The sequence below is a fragment of the Sceloporus undulatus genome, chromosome 6 (assembly GCF_019175285.1).
Source record: "Sceloporus undulatus isolate JIND9_A2432 ecotype Alabama chromosome 6, SceUnd_v1.1, whole genome shotgun sequence".
Taxonomy (NCBI): Eukaryota; Metazoa; Chordata; class Lepidosauria; order Squamata; family Phrynosomatidae; genus Sceloporus; species Sceloporus undulatus.
In genome coordinates this window covers 1161370-1180256 of record NC_056527.1, presented here as the reverse complement: position 1 = coordinate 1180256, position 18887 = coordinate 1161370, and the positions used below count along the sequence as shown (strand labels likewise).

General features: G+C 49.1%; 1 protein-coding gene across 1 annotated transcript in view; it reads right to left on the bottom strand.

Moving 5' to 3' along the window:
• The window catches only part of LOC121932821 (SCO-spondin-like), a 143447-nt gene that overhangs the window by 12936 nt on the left and 111624 nt on the right, over positions 1–18887 (bottom strand). Inside the window, 17 exon segments of the mRNA XM_042471812.1 lie at positions 688–826; positions 1617–1733; positions 2074–2235; positions 3624–3792; positions 3838–3899; positions 4453–4499; positions 5519–5643; positions 6764–6894; positions 7914–8077; positions 9454–9622; positions 10188–10358; positions 11298–11344; positions 12674–12826; positions 14282–14522; positions 15815–15946; positions 17298–17465; positions 17844–18053. Of these exon segments, the coding sequence (XP_042327746.1) occupies positions 688–826; positions 1617–1733; positions 2074–2235; positions 3624–3792; positions 3838–3899; positions 4453–4499; positions 5519–5643; positions 6764–6894; positions 7914–8077; positions 9454–9622; positions 10188–10358; positions 11298–11344; positions 12674–12826; positions 14282–14522; positions 15815–15946; positions 17298–17465; positions 17844–18053 (2407 nt within the window).

Below are 18887 nucleotides of genomic sequence, written 5' to 3'. Positions count from 1 at the left end.
TGTAAACCAATTTAGACTCCATGCTGGGAGAAATAATTAAACAATTAGTTAAACAGCCGCAGCATTTCCCTCCCAACCCAAAAGACTGTGGGGAAAGAGGGCCAGCAGAGGATTCACAGCCCCTCCCTCTTGCTTCTGTTTAGATTGGAACTCAGGGCTTTGTAGTCCATTGAACAAATAAGAGCAGGGCACTAAGACCAGAATCCTGTCATTAGACTCAACTGGAGTAGACCCATTGAATGAATAGGATGTGTCAGTGTGTTGACTCCAGTCCAGTGGGTCTACCCTGGTTGGGACGAACCAATAGGGTTTAGGCTTTACTTGATTTCAACTTTCTGAGTTTTGGAATCAGTTAAAAGAAAAGACCTAGAAATGTTTAACAAAGTCATATGTCCAGAAGTAAAATGATTTTTCACTGAACTGATTCCTTACCGTGAAGGGAGGGAAAGTGTGGTCCATGGACGTCAAGTGGCCACCAAACCCCACTCTTGTGTCCATACACACACACACACACACACACTTTAATTGACATAATTTGGGTGGAATTTTCTTTCTGAAATCCATGAAAACCCAACCAAGTTGCCTGCAAATATGGGAGTTACCTTCTCCCCACTCGGACACATCAGTGCAGCCCAGAATGCACTGGTGTTGTCTCCTATCCCCCAGGTTGCCCTCCACCAGCCTTACCAGTTATGACAATCCAGTTCTTCCAGCTGCCCAGGCATAAACTCCAGGGTGCTGTTGAATGTGGGGAGTCCACAGCGGCAAGTGGGGATCGGGACACAGGCCCCGTCCTGCAGGAGCTGCCCTTCTGGACACCGACATCCTGCAGAACGGAAGGGGCAGAGGAGGAATATATCGGACATAAAGTACCCCAAGGGTCATCCAGTCCAACCCCTGGCAATGCAGGAAATCCACAGCTAACTAGGCGCCCCTGACAAAGCATCTGGAGGAGGAAGGGCTGGACACAGCCAATGTTCCCTGGGAACAGGAATGTGAAAGGGGACTCAGACACTGGAACTGTGGATGAATGAGGTGGGCTGAGTCCAGCATCCGATCAGTGACCGATGCAGGTAGCTCCACCTTGGGCCTGCACATGGATTTGTTTGGTCATTGTGGAATTTGGTATTCCCTTCTTCCCTGTGCTGCAACACAGATCTCACCAGGACTCATGGTTTTGCTGCAATAGCTCCACTGAATTGTCCTCCTGTAGCTGATGGAGAGCTTGGGGGATCAGAGAAGCATAGGACTGTGCTCCACCAGCCAGACGGAGGCTGATGGGGAAACATGGCGGGCCTCAGCAGCCTCAGTGGCCATCAGTCTGTATCCAGATACGAAACACAGCCAGAGGCTGCTCCTATCACCCCCCCCCCCAAGCTTTTCACCAGCCACAGAATGGCCACTCAAGGTGGCTGTTGCAAGAGCACAGCAAGTCCTGAAGGTGCCCAAGAGGAGTCCTGCCTGTGGAACCCTTGCACAACTCTGGGTAATGTGGGATCATGCTCTGTGAGGCTCCAAGAAATAGAGAGAAAGTGGGGACCAGGAGAGTCAGGCTTGGAAGAAACCTTCCCCTCATTAGGTCAGGACCAGTAGGGCAGGAGGCAGGGAGGAAGTACCTTGCTTGCATCCCCCTTGCAGGCACTCAACATGTTCCCAGAGGTCAGTGCAGGTGCGTGGGCAGCCATTGGCACAGATGGCAACATGGACTTTGCCCCGATCTTCACACTCTTCCCCTAGGAACATGGAAAAGAAATAGGCCTGTGAAGAAAAGCTCTTTTCCATCCTCATCACCACCAGTCTTCATGGAGTGCTTCAAGACCCTTGCAGTGTGTGGCCACATCAAGTGCAGCATTGCGGGATGGGTGTTCAGAGAAGCATCCTTCTATCTTGAATTCTGGGATTCAGTCCTTAAATCCAACATAGGAAGCAGAGAAAGAAAAGACTTTTGTGGAAGGAGGGGAGACTTGCCATGGTGGGGCAAGGATGTCCATGTGGTGTAACTCTCAACCTTCTTTGTGGTTCACAAGGGAAACTGAGTCAGGGAACTAGTCTCGTTGGACTGAGCATATTTACCTGGACAGGCGGCTGTGTTGCAACTCTCTGACTGGGACCACGGTCCTTGGCAGCGGCGCTCATCAGCTGAATGGTGGGTGGAGCGCAAGCGTGTCCGAACCCCCCCACTGCAAGGCTCGCGACACGGACTCCAGGGGCCCCAGTCACTCCAGAGGCAGAAATCTGGGAGGAAGGAAGATGCCCAAGGAGAGAGGGAGCTCCAGACCCACTGAGATGGGAAACTGGACCCCTGTTGCTGCCCCACCATCCAGCCCCCCCCCTTCCCCAACCAAAGCAGCCATAGCAAAGGGGCACACACAGCCGTTTGGGCCTCGTGGGCTGCCTAAGGAGGGAGAGAGCCTCCAGGACAGAGGTGGCCTAAAGAGTGGCTCTCCAAGGGTAGCTGCTGCACAGATGCTGTGCATGACCCCATCTGCTGTGGGCAGGGAGGCATGGCCTGGGGCCCTGTGAACCCATGGCAATAAGGATGAGTGGCCACTGCTGCCAGCTTGTTCATCAGGACAGGGACTGCGGGCAGAGCAGGCCAAGGCTCCTGACTGGACAATGTCTTGGATCAGGTGCCATTATGCTCACCCCCTTGTTCTCTTTATTTAACTGGGGCACATCTCCAGAGGCATTTGGGGGACAGGCAAGGACAGGGGGGAGTGAGGCAGTGTCCCAAGTTAGTGCCCCAAGTTAGATGCACAGGGATATTCATATCTTCTCAGGACACTGGGAAGTCCAGGGCAATGACTGCCTCTTCATCTTCTAGCTGCAGAAACACAGCTGGATGCTGCTTGGATCCCCTTTATTTGTCTTCCCCTGGCCACAAGATGCCACAGAGCAGGTACACAACATGTTAGGAAGTAAGGGGTGCAGGCCCGTAGCTAGGCCTTTAGGGGCCCTGGGGCAGAAAGTACATTCGAGACCCTTATATTTTTTAATGTTCAAACATACTTGGGGGCCTGGGGCTGATTCTAGGCTCGGTAGGGCGGAGCGTTTGCATGCTCCCAAGTCCTACCGCGTGCCGCGGGTGCCATCTTGGTGCACCGCTGTTTACATGGGGCGCACATCAATGACATGGCTCGTGAGCTGTGTCCAGGGCGCTTTTGGTGCCTCTGTTGCAGCAGACAAAGGAGCCGCGTCTCTTTGGGCCCCCCTTTTGGCTGGAGGCCCCAGGGCAGTGCCCCAGCCTGGCTACAGGCCTGAAGGGGTGGAGTAGGGGACTGTTATAAGCAGTCTTAGGGCAATCATAAGTTGGAAACTTATGGCACACAATAACAACCAATTCCTCCATGGTGCTGAACCTGTTTTGTAGATTAGTCACATCCCCTTGGATGGCTCCTCTAAATTTGGGGTTAAAAACCAGAAGAGATTCCCCACCAGACCAACGTGGGATCCCACCAGCTGCCCTGCCACCCTCCCCACATCCCACAGGGCCTGACCTAGGAGGCATGGGGAAAGGAAGGGTGATTCTTGGGTCCTGGCAGATCTCAAGCGATTTGGACCAATGTGGCTTCTTGCTGAATCACATCCCTTCAACCCTCCCCGTCTCCCAGGGCCCTACTCACCTTCACAAGCGTGTGGGTCGGGACACAGCTGCTCCTGCTCCAGCTCAGCCGAACACAGGCTCTCCTGCCCCTCCCAGGCTCTGCCCGTTTGGGGGTCCAGGCACAGGCGATAGCGGTGCTGCAGGGAGACCAGGGCCGTCTGGGGAGATGGGTCTTCTTGGGGCCAGGGCTGGTGCTGAGCCAGGAGGAGAGAGGCTGCCCAGGGGCTGAGCGCCAGCAGAGGTAGGCAAGGGGAGCAGGGGGTCCACTCTGACCAGGTGCTCAGAGGCAGCAGCCCTGCAGCAGAGGTCAAAAAGGAGGAAAGTAAAGCAGTGGAGCCCAGGATGTGTCAGGAAGTAGCACAGGATTATTGCTTCTATGTCAGTGGGGTGGTGAATCCGCTGTGTGCTTTAGCTTGGACTTTAAAAGAGACGTCTCAGATTCTGGGCCTATTTTGGGGAGAGGTTTGGCACCTTGAATAGCTCTTTGAGAGGTCAAACTAAAATACGGAAGAGTCTCACTGCCCCACCAACATGGAAGGCTCCTATTTGGGCATTGAGGTTCAGCACCCTGGACAGCTCTTTTCAAGTTTGGACTAAAACTCACAGCAGATCCACCACTCCCACTGACATCGGAGCCATCATCCACCAGCGCTAACCTGGCCATGACAGTAAAGCCCCTCTTGAAAGATGAATCACATGTGAGACAGGATAAGGCGTCTTTAGATAACTGATATGCAAGTATAGCAGCATAGGCTTCTACAGAGTCACCATGCAATGGACCTCCCTGGAAAAACTATGGCTCTCAACCTGAAGCCCTTGGGATCTGAGACACAGCTGCCACTACTCACCTTCACAGCCATCACTTCTGCATTGGAGGTCCCCATGTTGACAAACACTGCCAAGAGAAAGTAGCTGGTAGTTAATCGCTCAAAAGCACACATTCATGCATCTGCACTGAATTGTCACAGGACTTTGACACCACTTTCACTGTCATGGGTCTGTCCCATGGAACACCAGGATTTGTAGCTTAATGAGGGGCTCTACTGCTCTACTTCAGAACTATAGTAGTAGTTCTCTCTCTCTGCTCTTCCAATGGGTTTGACTTCAGCTGCCAGAAGTCCTGGTTTGCATGGACAATGGACAGGATATCTGAGAGCTGTAGTCCCAAACTTATGGAGGTCCCAAATGTGACAAGAATCCCAGGAACCTTAGGATGGAGCCAGGGCAGTTAAAGGGAAACCTTGCAGTGTGGGTAAGTCCCATTCTGCATAGCCACTCCACTCTTTCCAAGAGACCCAGACTGGCCAAAGGGACCTTTCTGGGCCATTGGATTGCCTGGGGTCCTCTGGATTCACTGTTAAATTGAGCCCTGTTTAAGGGAGAGTGCACAGGGTCTATGCAAACTGTGATGAGGAATACATCTAAGCAAGCTGGGCAGGACTCAGCATGGCATTGTGGCTTGAGTGTTAGACTAAGATGCTTCTGAGAGACATGGGTTCAGATGCCTGCTTCACCATTGAGAGCCACTGGATAACTTTGGTCAGGTCACACCCTCTCAGCCTCAGAGGAAGGCAATGGCAACCCACCCACCCCTTGAATAAACCTTGCCAAGAAAACCCTAGGACAGCATCCCCATAACTGGCAGCACATGATAGCAATTGTTTGTAAGGGTATGCTATTAAATTGCTTTCTATTCTGTGGAGAGTTTAATTGCACTTTAATTTTTGTATGATTCTAGGGATGCGAATGTTTGTTAGCATCTCTCTTTTAATCTGTGTTTGCTACTTGGAGTGTCAGGGGTGGGGGAAAGGAGGGATCAAAATAAAATAACATTTGGACTAGCACCCCCAGAATTCCCTCCCATTAGCCAGATAAAGCACCCCACTCCTTCATAACTGTTGAAGTGCAACTCACCACTCCTTGCAACCGATCGGAAGGGTCTCTCCAGCTGCCAGGTAGACAGGGGCACCTGCCTGGCTCAGGTGGAGGCAGCCACACTGAGAAGGTGGGACACAGGCTCCATTTTGCTCCACCAGGCCCTGCGGGGAAGAGAAAGTGGACAAATCCAAAATGGCATCTCTCACTGGCCAGTGGGGCCACGGAGTAGACCAAGCTGGGGTAAAGGAAGGCTATGAGAGTTATATAGTCCAGCATGGAGAAAGGTGTCACTAGATATGCTCCGTTTATGGCAGGGGTGGATAATTCTGAGGGGGCTGGGGGCCATTTCCCATTGCAAGCCCCTTGCACACCATAGCACCACCCATGGCATGACTGGAAGTGATCTCATGCCACTTCTGTAATTGGGCCACAATTAGGGTTGTGTGTCTGTTTTGCAGAATTAGGGGGTGGTGTGGGGCAGCAGACGGCCCCAAATGTTACATTACTCTGGTGATTTTATTCTTTTTATAGGTCTTTTGTCAAAATTATGGCCAATTTCTTTTCATTTTTCAGGGGGTTTCCAGGAGTCTCCTGGCATGTTTCATGGGCCACAAAATGGGATCCCATAGGGCACACATGTGGGGTGCAAGTAGTTTCCCCACCCCTTGACAAAGCAAAATTGTTTAGTGTCATTCAGCCAAAAAAATAAGAAAACTGTAGATTGCTCTTCAGCAAAGCTTGAAAAATGTATTGGATCTGTAATCCAGAAAGACAACTTTGCTAAGCAGTGCTCCTGAGCATGAGCAGAGTGTGACTGTCCTCATCACATTGTGGGAGTAGGAATTAGGACTTCCAAGGACACTATTTCCATGTCAACAAGGGTCTCAGGCACTAGCAATTTGTGGCTTCCAGGTCAGTGTTTTGGGTTTTATCCTAAATTTTAAATGATTGCTAAAACAAAATCAGCATCTTGGATCACTCCCTTCAAGTTCAGACTAAAATCCAGAGCTAAATGCATTGCATCACTGACAAGGAAGCTTTCAGGCACCGCTACACATATATTCAGGGCAGGAAGAGCTGCACCCCATCACTCTTTGTTCGGAGGACAGAGCCCAGCACCTTGAATATTCCCTTCTGCACCCCAAAAACTGACAAGGAAACCAAGAGTCGTTGTTGTACCCAGAACTCTTTCAGGAAAGGTCTCTACCTTTTCCACTCAAAATCCTGCAGCAGGGAGTTCCAGAGGTGGGAAAAGTGGGGTGCAAGGGCTTGCTCTCTCACCTGCGGGCAATAGCAGCCAGGCAGGCAGCGGAGGATGCCCTGGCACAGTTCTGGGTGGCGCAAGGTGGAGCAGAGGCTGTCGCAGGGGGAACCGCAGGCCTGGAACTCAAAGGGGGGCTCACAGCTGGACTCTGGAAGACAAGATGGTGGGTGAGGAAGGAAGGAAGGAAGGAAGGAAGGAAGGAAGGAAGGAAGGAAGGAGCAGGGCAGGAGGAGAGGGAGAGGAAGAGCCTGGAGAAAGTCCCTTTTTTTGGATCACAACCCCCCAAATCCCCTAGAGTCAGGATGCTCATTTAATTAATGATTATTTGAATGCTTTCCTGCCAGAAATTGATCTGACTAAAAAGATGGGATTGATAGTTTATGGTTAATTGGGATTGTATAAATGTAGGGTTAGTTCTGTAAGGGTGAATGTGTTTTGATAAAGCTGAGAAGAACCGTGAGAAAGGAGGCTTCCCACTCAGGCTTGGTAAGCGTTGGCTGGTCCCTGGTTGGGGATGAGTTGAATAATTTGAAAATATAATATAGAGATATGGTATTTAGTGATAACAGGTTTTATAGGTGATGTTTATAGTTTTATATACGTTTACTTATTGATATATACTGGTCAAACATGTGTGATGATATTGTTAAATACATGACACCAATCCCAAGTGATACCTAGTATAAACAAAGTACAGAAAGATGCTACTCTAAAGATGTTGAGTCTAGTGTTGGCAAGAAGCTGAAGATTCACACAAATCACGCCAATTGCAGGATTTTCCGGATGGGAAACCATTCCATTGTGTCAATGACTGAAGCGCGGGAACTGGGAGCCAATCACTAGGTTACACCATTTTATAGGGAGGGATTTTCCTATGTTCTATGAAAGCGTTTCAATGCATTTCAACTTAGACTTGTCAAAAAAGTCACTGACCTCTCTACTAAGATCTTCTTTTTTACGATAAAGTTATTCTTTGATTTTAAACGTCTAGAATTTATCCTTTTGCAACGAAATTGGGTTTGTAGATGTGTGGTACCTGATACCTTGCCAGTCAGCAGAGGTATTCTGGGAGACGTAGTCCAAAAAAAGTGTCTTTCCAAAGGTCTGCAAATGTTGCTGACCTATTTGGGGGGAAGTGGGCACAGGAGAGAGTTTGGGGTCGCTCACCTGCGCACTGGGAATAGTCGCACATGCGGAACTGCCCATCCAGCCCCACGCAAGGCTCTCCGTCCGCCCCAGAGCCCTGCTGGTTCCGGTAGCGCTGCTGCACCAGGAAACTGCAGGAGCATCGGGTCCAAGCTGTCCAGGAGCTCCAGGGACACTCTGCGGGAGAGGAAGGGGAGGACCAGGAGAACGAGGTCAGTGGGGTGACAGTGGGTCAGAGGCAGTGTGTCTGCCCCAAGAGCAGCCAATTCCAGGGGTAGAAAATAAGGCCACCCCTAACACACATACCGTATATACCCATGTACAAGTTGACCTCACGTACAAGTCGAGGGAAGGTTTCAGGGTCAAAATCCTGGGTTCTGATGTGACCCATGGATAAGTTGAGGGTAAAATTTAGGGGGCTAGAAAGAAGGATGGAAATGGGGAAATACCACTTCTGTCCCTCCTTCTCCTTCTCTGGACCTTTCCCAATCAATTCCCAGCTGCTGCAGGCGAGGTTTAATATCGGATTGAGAAGGGAAGCAAGTGGTTTTAAATGGAGAGTTGTTTCTAATAAGAAGCAAAGGCTTGCAAAATGGACTGGAGCGGGGAAGGATTGGTGATCAGGCTTGCTTGCTTTAGGAGCTTCCTAAGCACTACTGATGTATGGTCCCTTATATAAGTCTACCCAAGATTTTAGGGGCAATTTTGGGGCATACATTTCTCGACTTAAAGTGGGGCACAGAGGAACAGGGGGAAACAGCAAGTACTCTGCCGGGGTGGGCAAACTGCAGAGACATTTTATAATCTGCCCCCCAAATAATGTCGTTTAGGGAGCATGGAAGGCAAATTATGAAGTGGCCGGCCGGAGGAGAGCAGACATATTACTAACCTTGATAGCTCCAAAAAGGCTGTAAAGATGGATCTCTTCCGACAAGCCTTCCCAGAATAATTGACTCAGTCACCTCACTGATATGGACCATCCTACTGACTATCCCTTGAGCGTCCTATTTTTGTTTTAGCAATCACTTTAATGATTTTCATTGTATTTTATTACAGTTATTGTTTTATATTGTACTGATTGTTGTTGATTTGGGGTGAAGGAGGGAGGGGGATTGTGGGGTTTTATTCTGTTGTATTGCATGGATTTTACTGATGTAAGCCGCCTCGATCTTGTTGGATAGGCAGGGTAGAAATAATAATAATAACAACAACCACAACCACAACAACCATGTTTTCCTCCCCCTCCTGGGGCCATTTTATGGCCAGGAAAAATCTTTTTCTAACACTTTCTATCACTTCGGCTGCACCTGCATTGCAGAATTAATGCAGTTTAACACCACCTTAACTGCCATGGCTCAGTGTTATAGCATTCTGCTATTTGTACTTTTGTGTGCTATTTAGTCATCTCTGTCAGGGAGCTCTGGGGCCACAACAAACTACAAGTGGCCTTAGAGTCACCTATAAGTCGGAAATGACTTGAAGGCACACATCAAGAAGAGAACCCCTTGCCTGCGTGTCCTGTCCTTTCCTGCCCCTAGGGGGCGCCACTTCCTTACCTTTGCAGCCCTGGAGGTAACACGCTGCCACCTCTTGGCGGAGGCTGTGATTGCATGGCGCCCCTCCAGCATCCTCGGGGGACGGGCAGCTGCACAGCCCTGTGCGGGAGGCCAAGCCGGTTCCGCAAGACCTCGAACATGGGCCCCAGGGGGACCAGGGACATGGCTCATCCCCTGTATGGGAAAAGAGATGGGGTGGGGAACAGGGGCAAAGAGAAGTTGGTGTGCATGGGGCATCAGCAGAAAGGCAAAGCCTGTGGCAGAGCCTGGTAGCTCATTTTGGGGACCTTCTAGGGGATTCTAGGAGTTGTAGTCCAAGAAAGGAGCTGATCTGTTCTTGTTAAAGGTAAGAAGGGTCAGTGTGGCATAACCCCCAGAAACATTTCTGCTTGCCCTGACTAAAATAGATCCACTGAATCAATGGGACTTCCATAAGGGTTGATTTGCCAAGTTCCCATTGATTCGGAGGGTTTACTCTCATGGGGATTTAGGCCCTTGGGGTAACCTTGGGCAAGTCACACTCTCTCAACCTCAGAGGAAGGCAATGGCAAACCTCCTCTGAAGAAACTTGCCAAGAAAACCTGGTGATAGGTTCGCCATACAGTCACCATATGTTGGAAGCAATGACAACAACAAGGTTTCCAGCACAATGTGGTCCTGAACAAATGCTACAGAGGGACAACAACCGGGGAGCCCTGATGGTCACTGGTCAGCAGGATTATCCAGGACAAACCCTCACCTGGGCAGGGCAAGCTGGAACAGTTCTGGGCCTGGACCTCAGGGCCGGTGCAGGGCAAGCCGTTGTTGCGTGGCGGCGGGTTGATGCAGGCCCGCGTGCGAATCTGTGTGCTGCGGCCACAGGTGGCAGGACAGTCGGACCAAGGCGACCACGGGGTCCAGGCACCATTTACTGTCAAGCATGAAAAGCAAGGGAAGAAATAATAATAATAACAACAATAATAATAACAACAATATTTATTTCTACTCTGCCTCTCTAACAAGAGTGAGGCGGCTTACATCAGTAAAATCCATATGATACAACAGAATAAAATCCCTCCTTAACCCCAAATCAAGAACAATAAGTACAACATAACAATAACTATAATAAAATGCAATCAAAATCATTAAAGTGATTGCTAAAACCAAGAATAGGGCAGTCAAGGGATAGTCAATAGGATGGTCCATATCAATGGGGCGAAACACTCTGGTTTGGAGCAGGGATTGACATAGCAGCAGACCCTCCTCCCAGTGAGTAACTGGTCAAAAATATACTTGAAATGGACCGATGGGTAGCTAGCCTACAGCTTTTCCGAAACACACTTGCCTCTGTTCCTCACTCCTCTGCCAAAATCATACAGTTCCTTTAATTTCTAAGTCCTCTGTGAAGCTTTTAAGGAGAAAACCTATGGATGATATCCGGTGTAGGACCAAGAATTATTGTCAGCAATCAACATCAATTCTTCTTTCTCATCACTTAAAATGTTGGTGAATATTCTTTGACTTCACAGCCAGTCCACTGGAGGAAATCACAATTTTATCCCAATTACGTGGGATAAGTTATATAAAAATGCAAATTGCATGTCTTAATTGCAGATTGGGAGATGAAGAGGAGGAGGAGGAGGAGGAGGAGGAAGATGATGGTCCTGCTGCATCAGACCAGCTGGGTCCGACTGAAGTCCAACCAGCCCTCCATCTGGGCAACTTATCAGAAGTCCACACACAAGACAGGGAAACCCATAGAATGGACAATTCCTGCTAAAAGTCACCTTCGGAGATGTTTCAGGAAAACTTTGTGTGCCCATCAAATAGGTCAACAGGTATTGTATTAGAAAAGATGGAAGCTGCTCACCTGCGCATGCGACATCCAGGCAGTAGACACCTTCTGGGGTACAAATACTGCAAATGGTGGCAGACAGAGAGAAAGAGGGGTGGTCAGGCTCTCCCCAGGTGTTGCTGACCCTCCATTTCCAACCCAGCCAAGGAAGTGGCTGTGTCTGCAGGTGCCAGGGCAGGAGTGGAGAAAGTGGGTCCTGAGGGCCACATGTGGCCCCTCAACTCTTTCTGGTTCCCAGGACACACACATCCAAACACTGAATACAAAATTCAAAGCCAGAGTAGCACGCCTGTGTCCAAGCACAAGGACAGGCAAAGGACATCTGTGGGCTGTTTTTGTAGCCTTGGCCCTTTGCCCCAGGCTCCCCCAGGTTAGCCATTTTCCAGAAGAAAGGGGGCTCCAGGGATGACAATGAGCCCTTTAAGTAAGTTGCATCGCTCTCCTCCACCGTTCAACATTCTTTTTCAAACTCCACTTTTCAATACCAGAAGCAGACTTTTAGCCACTACTGTTTTTGTGGGGCATTATATTGGTGTCTTCTCTCCCATCTTCAGAAGGTCCAGGGGCAAAAACCCCTGCCCCCCAGACCCAGCCAAATTGCCCACTCCTGTTGCAAAGAGAACTAAAGGAAGGTTGCAGGACCTATGCTGAGTTACTGGGAGCTGCCTTCAGGGTCTGACTGGCAGAAGCAGGTCTGCCCTGTCCACCACTGCTGCTGGCTAGACCTTTTACATGGAGGTGTTGCCACTTTTGAACCCAAGACATTCTGTATGCACTGGGTGATGGGTTCTAATCAGAGTTATTATGGCTTCTCCCACATCATAAAATTGTCAAATCCTACAGGTGGAAGGTGCCCTGAGAGACCATGGAGTTCAACCGCTTGCTCAACACCAGATTTCCAGCTAAAGCTTCCCAGCAGGGAGCTGTGCAAGTTAACTCTCAAAAGTTATTAACAGGGAATTAAACATATGACTTGTGTTTTAAGTAGAGAAATGCTGGATATTCCATAATGGATTTAGGAAAGTCAGATGGGCTGTGTACAAAATGGGTCTATTGGGAAATGCAAAACTCTGCCCCTTCCCCTTCTCTCCTCCTGTTGCATTTACTGAGTGGAAACCACTTTAGCGCACTCAACTCAGTTTGCAGCGACTGATGCAACCTGAGAACAAAGGGAAGAAATGGGAGGAGAAGGAGAAAGAGAAACCGGGGCATTTAAAAGCAACTCAGAAAGTGGGGTGGCAGAGGGTTAACTGGGGCCATCTCTGCCAACTGGGATAGTGAAAGGGTATGTGATAGCAAATGTGTGGGTGATCTTGCCTGCAGCTGCCCCATGCCTACAGCACATGGGGCTGTGTTTCTGGGCTGAACTGGGGGGACGGGAAGGCTCTAACCATTGCTGGCACTCCCCCAGGAGCCAGGTGGTGCCCAGCTGCATCTGGTGGCCCTCATGGAGACAGAGAGCTGGGCAGGGCCCCGGGGCACAGAGGTGGTTCTGCTGCTGCTCCTTGAGGCACTCCGGAGCCCATGATCCAGAAGTGGAAGTCCTGGAGGGGAAGGGAGGAGAGGAAAGGCAGAAGGAAGGAACACAGGATCTTACATTACAGTTAAACTGGTGGCAGCTGTTAAATAATCTTATTAAAAACAGCACACATTTAAAACCACTGAAAGGCATTTAAAACATGACAATGAGAGTAAGAGTGCACTCTATGCAGCCCATCTAAGGGACTTTCAGCAACAACCACGTCATTCTCAAAGGCCTCTTGGAAGAAAAAGACTGTTTTGAGATGATAGGACTCCCTGCAAAAAGTAATGCTTGCAAAAGGGGAAGGCTAGAGACCCAGAATTTTATCCCATGGAGGCAATTTATAGGCAAAGTGGTTAAACCCCAGGCAGAAACGGGATTTTAAAAATCCGCTTTTGTGGGTTGTTTTTCCAATGCGTTGGCATCAATGAGAAATAACACAACATTAATCCAAACGCAAAGTCAACAAAACACACTTCTTTTTACTTTCAGGAAGTTCCCAAGGGTAAAAAGGAATGGGTTTTGTTGACTTTGCATTTGGATTAATGTCGCATTATTTCTCATTGACGCCAGCGTCATCTGAAAAACTACCCGTTTTTGCGGTTTATTTCTAATTTCTGTTCAGGTTAACTCTGAATGTTGTGTGAAGAACAACCCGCCTTTGTGGGGTTTTTCCCACTTTAAATCAAGTTTCTGCATGGGATATGTCCCGCATGATAAAATCTCCAGCGTGGCGTAGTGGTTCGGGTGTTGGACTAGGACTCAGGAGACCAGGGTGCAAGTCCTCATCGGCCATGGAAGCCCATTGAGTGACTTTGGGTAAGTCCCACTCTCTCAGCCTCTGAGCAAATCTTACCAAGGCAAGCCCATGATAGGTTGGCCTAAGGGCCACCATAAATCGGAAAGGACTCGAAAGCAAACAACAACAAAGTGTTGCAGACAGGAGGAAAAGAGGGAGACGCTCTTAGTCAAGGAAGCCACAGCCACCGCTGGGAGTTTGCAATGACAGGGTCTCTTCTTGGAGGCCAATGAATCCCTCCAAAGACCACCAGAAAGGAAAGCTGACTTGATGGCAAATAAAAGCAAGAACATCACCTTCCTGCCAGAAGAAGGAGAACGCTGGCTAGGGGATTTTGGGAGCTGTATTGCCACCAAAGTCATATCCCCAAGTTCTGGGCATTCAGTTCCCTTAGTGCAGGGGATCCCAACCTTCTTAATGCCACGACACTTTAATACAGTTCCTCATGTTGTAGTGACCCCCAACCATAAAATTGCGGTGTCTCGGTTCCTAAGACCATCGGAAATACCTGTGTCTCCCCTGAGCGCTGCAGGGGAAATATCTGTTTTCTGATGGGCTGTGGCACCCCTTGTGAAAGGTCCGTTTGACCCCCAAAGGGGTTGCGACCCACAGTTTGAGAACCGCTGCTTTAATGGCAAATCCCCCCCATGTGTGCTGCTTCCCCCTTGCTTGCCTGACCTGAACCGGGTGCGCAGTCCTTGCCCGCAGGTGACGCTGCAGGAGGCCCAGCCGGACCAGAGGCTCCAGGCGCACTCGCTGGGCAGGCAGGTGTGGTTGGTGCAGAGGAGCCGACCCTCCAGGCAGGAGCAGTTGTTGCAGCCATCGTCATGGAGGCTTCCTGGTGCCCAGCTGTGCCCCTGGGAGTCTGTGCATTCACAGTGCGCAGGGGAGACACAGGTACCATCCTGCTCCAGGGTCCCTAGGTGAGGAGGAGACCAGACTTTTAACTTTGGATCAAGGGCCAAGGCGTATGGGATCAGGCTGAAAAGAAATGCTCCGGTCATAAGAAGAACGCTTCCAGTAGATCAAGGTAGAAGAATGTGCAACTGGGTGTGCTATTTTAAAGAGGTAATCCAAAATGTTTGGGACCAGTTGAGGTCTGGAGTTTGGAATTTTTCAGATTTTGGAATATGTGCATTTAGATAATAAACGACCTTGGAGATGGGACTGAAGTCTAAACATGAAATTCATGCACCTTAATATAAGCATCACCTGAAGGCAATTTTATAGACAAAATTTTAAATAATTTTGTGCATGAAACAAAGTTTGTGCACATTGAACTACCAGAAAGCGAAGGTGTCGCTAACTCAGCCACCCTCACGGACCATTCTGAATACTTCTAATCTTTTTGATTTTGGAAGTATGGAAAAGGGAGAATCAAATTGTATGCATTTCTCTAAAGAACTGCCAATACAAGTGTGACTCCTTTCAGCTTTGGTGCCCTTTGTGCTATGTGTACAGTCCGTCCTCGCCTTACGTGCGGGATCCGTTCCGGATCCCTCCGCGTAAGGCGAATTCTACCTATGCTTGAGCCCCATTGGAAACAATGGGGCTCATGCGCGGCAGTGCGGGCGTGCGCAGGGCGCAACGGGCACGCGCGCCCATTCAATTGAATGGGACGCGCCGCCCCACGCGCGCCCCACGGCTTGAGCGCGTATGCTCAAGGCCACGTATGGTGCACCCGCGTATGGCACGGGCGCACTGTATTTTCCAATTCTTGAGGAAAACTTGGGTCTTGTTGTTGCTAATAATGATACTGTCATAACATGGCTGGCGTAGATACCTTTCACTACTTGATAGAAATCACTTGTTAGGGGGAAATCATGGTGAATGTATTGTGTAATTTGACCCTCAGCATGCAAACAGCAGGAGTGGCCAACTGCAGAAGGTCAAGGGGCCTGTTATTTTCTTTCTGCCATCTCTACTCTGCAAAACAATCCTTCGCTGCTGACCCATTGGGGGCCATCTCAATGGGACCAAGGGCCAAATTAACAATCTGGAAGCCACCCTGAGAGCCTTTGGGGTATAAATACATTAATTAAACAAAATCTCTAATGGGACAAAGGAACCCTGTTTTGCTCCATTAACTGCCCACAGTGGACCCACAAATAGGTGTCTGGGGGTGGTCAGTGTGGCTCCACCTTAAGAGACTTTGCGCATTCTTGCCCTGCATCCACAAGTGAAACCCAGACGCAGAGGTGGAGCCCTTACCTTCCGGGCAACGGCAGCCAGGCTCACAGGCCTCCCCGTCTTGGCACTCAATGCCCTCCTGGAGATCCCAGCAGTGGCGTGGGCAGGCATTGGCGCAGTCTTCCAGGCGCATGGGTGGAGGGCAACTTTCTTCTGCTGGGAGAGAGCAGTCAATTATCTAGCAAGTGCCCTGGGACCAGTGAGGCGCAAGTGTGGAACATGCCCCCGTGGGGCCATCTTTGGGCAATATTTGTTCCATTTTTAAAAAAATGGGAAAAATAATAAAATAGATTTTTTTAAAAAAACAACAATGATAAACAACGGGACAAACAACAAACAAATTATGGAGTTTATCACATGGGATGAATCCAGAGCAGAAACTAAATTTAAACTGAAAACAAGCAGCATTTGTGAAAAAGAGAAATAACGCAGTATAGAAATTATTTCTATTAATTTACACTTTTATAGTATTGTTTTAACTTTGTTACAGTAATATTTTATTAATTTTATAATCTTGTTTGTGGTGTTTGTTTCTATTTCTGGATTGTTGTTTTCTCTCCCTTGTAAAGAATCATAGAATCACGTAAAGCCTCTGGCGCTATACAAATAAACATAATAACAGTAATAGTAATAATAATAACCTGAGTGCAAAGTCGTCAAAACCAATTCCTTTTTACTTTTTCTAAATTCCGAAAGTACAAAGGAGCTTTCCATTCTGATTATTTCCGCGTTATTCCTCTTTCACGCCAACGCAGCGGACAAACAACACCCGGATTTTAAAATCCCGTTTCTGCACAGGAATTTACCAGTTCACCCTCCGTGTGATAAGCTCCTGTGTCTAAAACATGTTAATGAGAAACAGCATCAAATTACGCTTTTAGTCTAAAGCTCGTGGCATCGGGTATCTTCCCCACCAGAGGTTCATTGGTTCAGCTTTCTAATGTGAACTTTAAAGAACGTATCTGAGGGGCCACAATTCAATCACAATCCAGACACCAGCTGCCCCTATAACCAACAAGACATGCATAGAATAGCATACTTCACCAGACATTTTAAACAACTAACAGCACTGTATTACTTTTGAAATGTTCTTAATGAGTCAGAAGAACAAATTATAGTGACACAACATGCATGTGGAGGTTTCTATGCATGCGCAACAACTTTCACGATCGTGTGCAATGGCTGTATCTTCCTGACAGAGGCACATGTTGCTGTACATCCAGCAACACTGCACATCCAGATGGGCAAAAGGTCTTGTGTGTTGATATGCATAATGCACTGCCACTATTCTGTATGGGGGCTGCACACTCCTGATGTAGCAGATCTCTCTCACTAAGTATCTATGCTGTACTTAGGGGGTGTAAGATTGTGGGAGCAAGGACTCTGGCACCTGGGTTATGCAAAGAGTGTGTGTGTGTGTGTGTGTGTGGCTTCACGTCTCATGGCAGCTCCATGAATTACATAGGGTTTTCTTTTCTTACACAGCTCAGCCCCCCAAACTCACCGCAGGGCTTGGGGTTGCAGATACGGACGTGGTACTTCTCTCCTGGGCAGGGGCGCCCTCCATTCTTGGGTGGGGGGCTGGTGCAGGCCCGGGTGCGAGAAGAGCGCCCCCCGCCACAGAGACGGTCACACCAGGACCAGGGGCTCCATTTGGACCAGGCCCCGTCCACTGAAAGGCAGGGCCAAGAGAGAGAGAGAGAGAAAACACTTGGTCAGTTTGAGGAGCCTTCTTGGCAAATGGGACTTGGACACAGTATGGAATCTCCTTTTGGGGACCACCATTCCCAGAATCCCCTGCTGGGATTCTAGGATATCATGCTTCCCCTGCTAAAAAAAATCCCAGACTTGAGAACGGTGCTTTCGTTGGACCTGAGTTCCCAGAATCCCAGTGGATGTGCTTGTAAGGGGACTCTGGGGGCTGCAATGTCCCCAAGCTTTCCCAAGCTCTGAGTTGTCTGGGACAGGCCTTCCGCCTGGCAAATACAAGGGCCATAATGGCCTGGGGATTCTGGTGGTTGCAGTACAAAAAGGGGCAGGTGACCCTTACCTTTGCAGGCCTGGAGGTTGCAGAAGCGCCGTTCCATGTTGCCCGTCAGGATGTCTGGGCACCAGTGCCCTCCTTGCCCCGGAGGGTGGTAGGTGCGTAGGCGCCATTGCTGCCCCACCCCACAGCTGCGGGAACAGGCGCTCCAGGGGGCCCATGGGGTCCAGGTGCAGTTGAGGCCCAAGCATTCCTCACCTTGGCACAATGGGGCATCTGGAGGGCACCAGAGGAAGGGAGAGTCAGAGAGATGGACAGGAGTCCGTGGGTCATTTAAGGAGCCTGAATGGTGGTTGTTTGGGTTGGGATGGCTGCAGACAGAAGTGTGGTGAAGGTCTTTAAAGAGAGGCTGGCTGACCATCTGTCAATGGGGGTGCTTTGATTGTGAGTTCCTGCATGGCAGAAACAGGTTGGGCTAGATGGCCCTTGGGATCTCTTCCAACTCTATGATTCTGTTATCTTTTCGGCAATTTGCTGTCCATGCAGTTTCATGAGATACTATGAATTCTCTACTAGATGCCTCCAGTTCTGTAGTTCAAGGGAGTGCGCAGTAAAATCCTACGTACCTCTGAAAGACTGTATGCCCAATACAAGCCTGCTGGGGTTTTAAAAAGGAGAGCCAGCATGACATGGGGGTTTCAACGTTAGATTTGGGCTTCTCTGGAAGACCAGGGTGCAAATCCCCACTTAGTCTTGGAAACCCACTTGGTGACCCTGGGCAAGTCACTCTCTCTCAGCCGCAGAGGAATGCAGTGGCAAGTCCCATCTGAAAAAATCTGGCTGTGAAAACACCTCCAAGGAGGAGGAATGAAGACAGGATGAAGGAACATCAACGGTCTCGATATACAAATGGCACTATAATACCAGCGAAAAACTTCACAGACTTGGAACAATTACAGTGGACCCTTGTTATCCGCTGGGGTTTGGTTTGAAGATCCCCCGTGAATAACAAAATCTGTGGATGCTCAAGTCCCATTAAATATAATGACAAAATACAAAATGATGTCCCTTATAAAAAAATGGAAAATCAAGATTTGATATTTGAAATGT